The sequence below is a fragment of the Oncorhynchus masou genome, unplaced genomic scaffold (assembly GCF_036934945.1).
Source record: "Oncorhynchus masou masou isolate Uvic2021 unplaced genomic scaffold, UVic_Omas_1.1 unplaced_scaffold_2962, whole genome shotgun sequence".
NCBI lineage: Eukaryota > Metazoa > Chordata > Actinopteri > Salmoniformes > Salmonidae > Oncorhynchus > Oncorhynchus masou.
In genome coordinates, this window is record NW_027009382.1 from 2538 (window position 1) to 12093 (window position 9556).

The following is a 9556-nucleotide window of genomic DNA, read 5'->3' on the forward strand; positions in this document are numbered from 1 at the left end:
TGCCCTGTAAACTTTGATTAGCTTATACAACGTGCCATTGGAACACAAGAGTGATGGTTGCTGATCATGGGCCTCTGTACACCTATGTACATATTCCATTGAAAGATCAGCAGTTTCCAGCTACAATAGTCATTCACACCATTAAGAATGTCTACACTGTATTTCTGATCAATTTGATGTTATTTTAATGGACAAAAAAATAGCTTTTCTTTCAAAAACAAGGACATTTCTAAGTGACCCCAAACTTTTGAAAGGTAGTGTATATTTACTTGTTCTGTTCATTCCCTTTTCTATTTGCCCGACCTCATTCGGTCTGACTGGTTGTTTTTGCTCCTCCAGCTGTGAGCCCTGGTGGAGTACAGGACCTCTGGGTCAGGTCTTAACCGGCCTGACTGCTGCTCTGCCAGGTTGACCGTGCTGAATTCTTGGAGCTGCTGAGGTGACCCAAAGGTTTCAGGGTGAAAGGTGGCCATGACAACACCTCTGCTATTCCAACAAGTCATCCTGTGTACTGTTATTACTAGTTTACCCTGGGACATAGGCTGTACACTGGGCAGAACAGTTGCTCATTTAATGGAGGGTTTAGCATCAATGTCTAATAAAAGTAAATCAGAAATTGAACAAACTTGAGGTAATGTCCCATAACCCAGTCTGTTCTCATGATTTGATTTGATTAGATTTTTTATTTTGTTTTAGGCTAAAAAGTATTTGAGCTCTGTGCTCTTAACTCCATGCATTCAAGGGCATTATTTTCGAGGTTTTCATTTTCCGGTTCCCAGGAACTTGCCCGAATGTCCCTTGTTGACACCTGCTGACATTTGTAAATCCGCGGTGCGGTTACCTTGCCTCTACAGGTTCTGGCTCCAATTATAGAACCTGCTGCTTACTGACATCGTTCTGTTTTCTTGACCTTTGGCGCAGCGGAGGGAATGAGGCGGTGCGCTTCTGATAGTTGAAAATCTGTACGCTTCGCTCCCCAATCTCCGACTGACCTCCATTCTCCCGTAGCAGCAGGTACAGCGACCATGGAGAAAATACAGGGGTGGTATCCGTTAAAATATATAGCAGACACATGAGAGTCTATGGAAATGTTAAGTGGTCACAAAAACGTGTTCTGACATTCAATTATATAAGAGAAATTGAGGCTTGAACGTTATCAAATGTCACCTCTTCCTCTCGGGTATTATGTAAAGAGTTTGCGATAGTCTGTGCAACTGAATTTTTCGTATGATTTAAAATTGGGTTTATATATGCATTTAATTCAAGTTTTAGTTGTTGAAGTCGTTTCTGAAAGTATTTTTAAATTTTAAACTGTGGCTGCCTCCTTAAATCACTTGCCCCCCCCCCCCCCCCCCCCGGCGCAGACATTCTACGTCATACTGACATGTCGAGCTCCAGCTCCATCCAGACATCAGAACAACTTATTTTGGTTTCAATCGATCACTGTTGGATAACTTGTATTAAACCAAAAAAAAAAACATGGCGTCAAGTTGTCGAAAACCAGAGCATATTGCCCCGCTTAAAAATGGTTAGTATGACATGTTCACTGGTTTTAAAGACAGTAATGAGAGCTAGCTAGCTCCCTGTTAGCCGCTAACTGTAGGAAGACTTAACGTTTGCTCTCTAGTGATCTGCTCTCAAATACCTACATACCAAGTGACTGGTCATTCATTTAGTTCATTATGTGCACTACATTTGGGGTTTTAGCCTGGGTTTATGTATAGCTAGCTAAACACTCTACTGATGTACAATGGACTTTATACATTTGATTGGTACAGCACTTAACTTCTTCTGTTTTGATTTCTACTCATTATGCAGTTCTACAACGAAGAGGAGGCCAAGAAATATTTTCAAAAGTGAGTCCAGAGTTTGACAATGACCTCTTATGGGCTGCATGTGAATCACTGTGTTTTGAATACAAGTCGTTGCATTTAACATTTACATACTGATCAGAGGCCGTCCTTGATAGAATTGTTTTATTTTACCTTTATTTAACTAGGCAAGTCAGTTAAGAACAAATTCTTATTTTCAATGACGGCCTGGGAACAGTGGGTTAACTGCCTTGCAACCTTCCGGTTACTAGTCCAACGCTCTAACCACTAGGCCACCCTGTCGCCCTCCACTCTACCCACTAGGCCACCCTGTCGCCCCTCCACTCTAACCACTAGGCCACCCTGCCACCTCTACACTCTAACCACTAGGCCACCCTGTCGCCCCATAGAAGCTATCAGAATCCGTTTGAGACATAGTAGAATGTAATATGATTAAAGGTAACCAACAGTTAATCAACAGTTCAAGAATTTCCTCATTGATTTCCAGTTCTCGGGTGATTGAGATCCAGGGCCAGATGTCCTAGAGGGCTGTGGAGCTGCTGAACCTGCCTGAGGACCAGCCCTGTATCCTGCTAGATGTGTGGTAGTGGTACCGGCCAGTGGACGTCTGAGGGCTCATTAGGACCCGCCTGTATCCTGCTAGATGTGGGGTAGGTGTACTGGCCAGGGGACGTCTGAGGGCTCATTAGGACCAGCCCTGTATCCTGCTAGATGTGGGGTAGGTGTACCGGCCAGGGGACGTCCGAGGGCTCTCATTAATTTAATAGGTCTGGGTAGGAGGGGTGGCAGGGTAGCCTAGTGGTTAGAGCGTTGGACTAGTAACCGGAAGGTTGTGAGTTCAAACCCCCGAGCTGACAAGGTACAAATCTGTCGTTCTGCCCCTGAACAGGCAGTTAACCCACTGTTCCCAGGCCGTCATTGAAAATAAGAATGTGTTCTTAACTGACTTGCCTGGTTAAATAAAGGTAAAATAAAGGAAAAATAAAAAGGAGAACAAGACATTAAAGCTGAGTGTGTGTATATAACTTGTCCCATCCACATGTGACTCGGGGCTGAGTGGGGTCTGTCAGATGGACAGGACTTTTAACATCCTAACATCGCTGAGCCCATCACATTTAAATGACCGTCGCACACTACAACATTCTTCACTTGGTTCCCAATCTGTCTCACCAAAAAAAAGAAGAGGATGTGATTAGATTGTTAACGTATGTAGAATTAGATGTGACTCCTAAGCCTTTTCTACCAGACATCATGTAACGCTTTACCATACAGAGAGTTGAAATATCTAGCCAATAGAGTTTTTTTTTATTGAATAACGTTTTGTGTACAGAGCTTGTTAGAGATGTAACGATTTGACCCTTTGGCAAATACAAATACACACTAGTAGTGTGCATCGCTCCCCAGTTAAAGTGCATAATGACAGCTTCTATGGTGGTCACACTAGTAGTGTGCATCGCTCCCCAGTTAAAGTGCATAATGATAGCTTCTATGGTGGTCACACTAGTAGTGTGCATCGCTCCACAGTTAAAGTGCATAATGATAGCTTCTATGGTGGTCACACTAGTAGTGTGCATCGCTCCCCAGTTAAAGTGCATAATGATAGCTTCTATGGTGGTCACACTAGTAGTGTGCATCGCTCCCCAGTTAAAGTGCATAATGATAGCTTCTATGGTGGTCACACTAGTAGTGTGCCTCGCTCCCCAGTTAAAGTGCATAATGACAGCTTCTATGGTGGTCACACTAGTAGTGTGCATCGCTCCCCAGTTAAAGTGCATAATGATAGCTTCTATGGTGGTCATCACTCCCCAGTTAAAGTGCATAAGGATAGCTTCTATGGTGGTCACACTAGTAATAAAACAAGTCTTTTTTTTTTACTTAACTGACAGCTGCTTTAATGAGGAACAGTTTGACTTTAGTACGACTCGTATGTGGTTGTCTCACCGAGTTATGAATGAATGCGCTGAACTGCAATTCTCTCTGGATAAGAGTGTCTGCTAAATTACTCAAGTGTAAATGTTGTTGGTGCTTGAATGTCAAACTGATGTTCTTCTCCTCAGGTTCCTCTTGGTCTGTTGGTTTTCAGGAAGCCTACCCAAGGTGAGAAGCCTACCCAAGGTGAGAAGCCTACCCAAGGTGAGAAGCCTACCCAAGGTGAGAAGCCTACCCAAGGTGAGAAGCCTACCCAAGGTGAGAAGCCTACCCAGGGTGAGAAGCCTACCCAGGGTGAGAAGCCTACCCAGGGTGAGAAGCCTACCCAGGGTGAGAAGCCTACCCAGGGTGAGAAGCCTACCCAGGGTGAGAAGCCTACCCAGGGTGAGAAGCCTACCCAGGGTGAGAAGCCTACCCAAGGTGAGAAGCCTACCCAAGGTGAGAAGCCTACCCAAGGTGAGAAGCCTACCCAAGGTGGGAAGCCTACCCAAGGTGGGAAGCCTACCCAAGGTGAGAAGCCTACCCAAGGTGAGAAGCCTACCCAGGTGGGTTTTATTTCGATAGACTATGCAGTCTTGAGTGCTGAACGCTGATGGTTTGTGTTTTCAGGGGTTGGGGTCAGAGACGGTGGGACGGGAGCGTCCCAAATCAAGTCCAATTCACAGGACGGAGGTAAAGTGATTCATAAGATTGTCACCTTTAGACGTGTTGTAATGCTGAATTACCACCATTGTGTTAAAGAACACACCTATTAATAAAAGTACTACCCTAGTTGGGTAGATGACATTGGGCAGGTCTTTTCCTCAAGTCAGGCCAGGCACATTTCCCTGCCCTGATGAGGTTGACGGACCCAGATGGACATAGAGGGCTGTCGTCCTGCCTGACTACAGTTACTGCCTCGGCAGCTTTTCCTCCCTCTGACATCACATGATCAAGCAGATGGGGATTTAGGAAACCCACTGCTCAGCCTGTAGTGTCTCCACTTGCGCCTGCTGAATAGCTTTAAGGTGGCGCAATTGGGTCAGCCGCTTCAGGTGGGGGGTCACGGGTGTTTGCTGGGGGTCACGGGTGTTTGCTGGGGGTCACGGGTGTTTGCTGGGGGGTCACGGGTGTTTGCTAGGGGGTCACGGGTGTTTGCTAGGGGGTCACGGGTGTTTGCTGGGGGTCACGGGTGTTTGCTAGGGGGTCACGGGTGTTTGCTGGGGGTCACGGGTGTTTGCTGGGGGGTCACGGGTGTTTGCTGGGGGTCACGGGTGTTTGCTGGGGGGTCACGGGTGTTTGCTGGGGGTCACGGGTGTTTGCTGGGGGTCACGGGTGTTTGCTGGGGGTCACGGGTGTTTGCTGGGGGTCACGGGTGTTTGCTGGGGGTCACGGGTGTTTGCTGGGTGGTCACGGGTGTTTGCTGGGGGTCACGGGTGTTTGCTAGGGGGTCACGGGTGTTTGCTGGGGGTCACGGGTGTTTGCTGGGGGGTCACGGGTGTTTGCTGGGTGGTCACGGGTGTTTGCTGGGGGGTCACGGGTGTTTGCTGGGGGGTCACGGGTGTTTGCTGGGGGGTCACGGGTGTTTGCCGGGTGGTCGCTGGGTGGTCACGGGTGTTTTCTGGGTGGTCACGGGTGTTTGCTGGGTGGTCACGGGTGTTTGCTGGGTGGTCACGGGTGTTTGCTGGGTGGTCACGGGTGTTTGCTGGGTGGTCACGGGTGTTTGCCGGGTGTTTGCCGGGTTCCAGCCGAATCAGGAGGGAGTGGTGCTCGTTTAGCAAGCAGCGTGACGTCCTTTACAATCTGTCACAAGACATCGAGCAGATTGAAGTTAAAGTTGAGTAAAAAAACAACTACAGGTTGATTAGAGCTGAGGTGTCTCAATCCCTTCCTGTGTGTCTGCTGGTGGTCATTTCCTGTTTGTCTTCGTGTAGATCTCGCTTTAAGAACATGAAGGGCAAGTCTGCAAAGAAGGGTAAAGACTGGATCCTGGAGGGGAGGAGAAGACAGGGCAGGTATGTACCCCTCTGTCTACACTGTCTCATTGAGAAGACAGGGCAGGTATGTACCCCTCTGTCTACACTGTCTCATTGAGAAGACAGGGCAGGTATGTACCCCTCTGTCTACACTGTCTCATTGAGAAGACAGGGCAGGTATGTACCCCTCTGCCTACACTCTCATTGAGAAGACAGGGCAGGTATGCACCCCTCTGTCTACACTGTCTCATTGAGAAGACAGGGCAGGTATGCACCCCTCTGTCTACACTGTCTCATTGAGAAGACAGGGCAGGTATGTACCCCTCTGTCTACACTGTCTCATTGAGAAGACAGGGCAGGTATGTACCCCTCTGTCTACACTGTCTCATTGAGAAGACAGGGCAGGTATGCACCCCTCTGTTTACTCTCTCATTGAGAAGACAGGGCAGGTATGTACCCCTCTGTCTACTCTCTCATTGAGAAGACAGGGCAGGTATGCACCCCTCTGTTTACTCTCTCATTGAGAAGACAGGGCAGGTATGCACCCCTCTGTTTACTCTCTCATTGAGAAGACAGGGCAGGTATGCACCCCTCTGTTTACTCTCTCATTGAGAAGACAGGGCAGGTATGCACCCCTCTGTCTACTCTCTCATTGAGAAGACAGGGCAGGTATGCACCCCTCTGTCTACACTCTCATTGAGAAGACAGGGCAGGTATGCACCCCTCTGTTTACTCTCTCATTGAGAAGACAGGGCAGGTATGTACCCCTCTGTCTACACTGTCTCATTGAGAAGACAGGGCAGGTATGCACCCCTCTGTTTACTCTCTCATTGAGAAGACAGGGCAGGTATGCACCCCTCTGTTTACTCTCTCATTGAGAAGACAGGGCAGGTATGTACCCCTCTGTCTACACTGTCTCATTGAGAAGACAGGGTAGGTATGTACCCCTCTGTCTACACTGTCTCATTGAGAAGACAGGGCAGGTATGCACCCCTCTGTCTACACTCTCATTGAGAAGACAGGGCAGGTATGTACCCCTCTGTCTACACTGTCTCATTGAGAAGACAGGGCAGGTATGCACCCCTCTGTTTACTCTCTCATTGAGAAGACAGGGCAGGTATGTACCCCTCTGTCTACACTGTCTCATTGAGAAGACAGGGTAGGTATGTACCCCTCTGTCTACACTGTCTCATTGAGAAGACAGGGCAGGTATGTACCCCTCTGTTTACTCTCTCATTGAGAAGACAGGGTAGGTATGTACCCCTCTGTCTACACTGTCTCATTGAGAAGACAGGGCAGGTATGCACCCCTCTGTCTACACTGTCTCATTGAGAAGACAGGGCAGGTATGTACCCCTCTGTCTACACTGTCTCATTGAGAAGACAGGGCAGGTATGCACCCCTCTGTCTACACTGTCTCATTGAGAAGACATGGCAGGTATGCACCCCTCTGTCTACACTGTCTCATTGAGAAGACAGGGCAGGTATGCACCCCTCTGTCTACACTGTCTCATTGAGAAGACAGGGCAGGTATGTACCCCTCTGTCTACACTCTCTCATTGAGAAGACAGGGCAGGTATGCACCCCTCTGTCTACACTGTCTCATTGAGAAGACAGGGCAGGTATGTGCCCCTCTGTCTACACTCTCTCATTGAGAAGACAGGGCAGGTATGCACCCCTCTGTCTACACTGTCTCATTGAGAAGACAGGGCAGGTATGTGCCCCTCTGTTTACTCTCTCATTGAGAAGACAGGGCAGATATGTACCCCTCTGTTTACACTCTCATTGAGAAGACAGGGTAGGTATGTACCCCTCTGTCTACACTGTCTCATTGAGAAGACAGGGCAGGTATGCACCCCTCTGTTTACACTCTCATTGAGAAGACAGGGCAGGTATGTACCCCTCTGTCTACACTCTCATTGAGAAGACAGGGCAGGTATGTACCCCTCTGTTTACACTCTCATTGAGAAGACAGGGAAGGTATGTACCCCTCTGTTTACTCTCTCATTGAGAAGTTAGGGCAGGTATGCACCCCTCTGTCTACACTGTCTCATTGAGAAGACAGGGCAAGTATGTACCCCTCTGTCTACACTCTCATTGAGAAGACAGGGCAGGTATGCACCCCTCTGTCTACACTCTCATTGAGAAGACAGGGCAGGTATGTACCCCTCTGTCTACACTGTCATTGAGAAGACAGGGCAGGTATGCACCCCTCTGTCTACACTGTCTCATTGAGAAGACAGGGCATGTATGTACCCCTCTGTTTACTCTCTCATTGAGAGGACAGGGCAGGTATGTACCCCTCTGTTTACCCTCTCATTGGGTGGTGATCCTGTACAGGTCAACATTAGTGCCATCAACTTATTACATTCATATAGCTTACAACCCCATTTGGATGAAGCCAGTAGGCTCTGTAACAAAAAGGCTGGTCTCTTACTGTTGTGTGGTGTGTTCTGTCTCTCAGGGAGGTCCGAGCTGACAGAACGTACACTGCCCGTCAGAGAAGGCCTCACTCCTGAACCCCAGTCAGTCCTGTATGTTCCGGCCTGGAGGTTCACCCTTATGGAATACTACTGTCCTGTGGACAGAATCTGGACACAGACGGGCCCCTCTCGAGGACATGGTCCCAATCCTCTGGACAGAAACTGGCCCCTCTCTAGGACATGGACAGAAACTGGCCCCTCTCTAGGACATGGTCCCAATCCTCTGGACAGAAACTGGCCCCTCTCTAGGACATGGTCCCGATCCTCTGGACAGAAACTGGCCCCTCTCTAGGACATGGTCCCAATCCTCTGGACAGAAACGGGCCCCTCTCTAGGACATGGTCCCAATCCTCTGGACAGAAACGGGCCCCTCTCTAGGACATGGTCCCAATCCTCTGGACAGAAACGGGCCCCTCTCTAGGACATGGTCCCATTCCTCTGGACAGAAACTGGCCCTTCTCTAGGACATGGCCCCCTATCCTCTGGACAGAAACGGGCCCCTCTCTAGGACATGGTCCCAATCCTCTGGACAGAAACGGGCCCCTCTCTAGGACATGGTCCCAATCCTCTGGACAGAAACTGGCCCCTCTCTAGGACATGGTCCCAATCCTCTGGACAGAAACTGGCCCCTCTCTAGCACATGGTCCCAATCCTCTGGACAGAAACGGGCCCCTCTCTAGGACATGGTCCCAATCCTCTGGACAGAAACTGGCCCCTCTCTAGGACATGGTCCCAATCCTCTGGACAGAAACTGGCCCCTCTCTAGGACATGGTCCCAATCCTCTGGACAGAAACTGGCCCCTCTCGAGGACATGGTCCTGGACAGAAACTGGCCCCTCTCTAGGACATGGTCCCAATCCTCTGGACAGAAACTGGCCCCTCTCTAGGACATGGTCCCAATCCTCTGGACAGAAACGGGCCCCTCTCTAGGACATGGTCCCAATCCTCTGGACAGAAACTGGCCCCTCTCTAGGACATGGTCCCAATCCTCTGGACAGAAACTGGCCCCTCTCTAGGACATGGTCCCAATCCTCTGTCCCTCTCTAGGACATGATAGACATCAACAACAAATGGACAGCAAAGAAAATAAATTCCCCTCTCTGATCTTTGACCCATTCTTCTGGACTAGATAATTTCCCCTCGAGCTGCTTATTCTATTTTAAATGTTTGATGTGGACCTTCTGTTTGAAAGCTTGAATTAAACATGTTCTGTAACATGTCTTCAACTGCACTGTTGGTAAAGGCCTTGAGAGGAAGCCATTTCACTGTGAGGTCTACTACACCTGTTGTATTCAGCATTTCACTGTGAGGTCTACTACACCTGTTGTATTCAGCATTTCACTGTGAGGTCTACTACA

At 48.8% G+C, this 9556-nt stretch overlaps 1 protein-coding gene and 1 pseudogene across 7 annotated transcripts; one reads left to right on the forward strand and one right to left on the reverse strand.

The window, feature by feature from the left end:
* Positions 1–290: 290 nt before the first annotated feature.
* Positions 291–998, reverse strand: LOC135534062 (uncharacterized; annotated as a pseudogene).
* Positions 999–1372: 374 nt separating this feature from the next.
* On the forward strand, positions 1373–8377 carry LOC135534061 (uncharacterized). Of its 7 annotated transcripts, XM_064961203.1 has the most exons (7): positions 1373–1528; positions 1819–1856; positions 2320–2482; positions 3916–4289; positions 4371–4433; positions 5675–5755; positions 8180–8377. In XM_064961203.1, exons 3-6 carry the CDS (start codon positions 2409–2411, stop codon positions 5692–5694), a joined length of 531 nt encoding a protein of 176 aa, XP_064817275.1. In that variant the 5' UTR covers positions 1373–1528; positions 1819–1856; positions 2320–2408; the 3' UTR covers positions 5695–5755; positions 8180–8377. The 7 variants fall into 7 exon arrangements, 3 of the variants coding, with proteins under 3 accessions (XP_064817275.1, XP_064817274.1, XP_064817277.1); XR_010454627.1 differs by having other exon boundaries at positions 3890–4433; XR_010454628.1 differs by having other exon boundaries at positions 2320–2415; positions 3890–4433.
* The last annotated feature ends 1179 nt before the right edge of the window (positions 8378–9556 follow it).

Excerpts from the sequence above, each read along its gene's own strand:
- LOC135534061 (XM_064961202.1), top strand. The coding sequence starts at position 1,480 with ATGGCGTCAAGTTGTCGAAAACCAGAGCATATTGCCCCGCTTAAAAAT. Across the intron at positions 1,529-1,818 it reads TATTGCCCCGCTTAAAAATG|TTCTACAACGAAGAGGAGGC; the intron begins GTTAGTATGACA and ends CTCATTATGCAG. Across the intron at positions 1,857-3,889 it reads GCCAAGAAATATTTTCAAAA|GTTCCTCTTGGTCTGTTGGT; the intron begins GTGAGTCCAGAG and ends TCTTCTCCTCAG.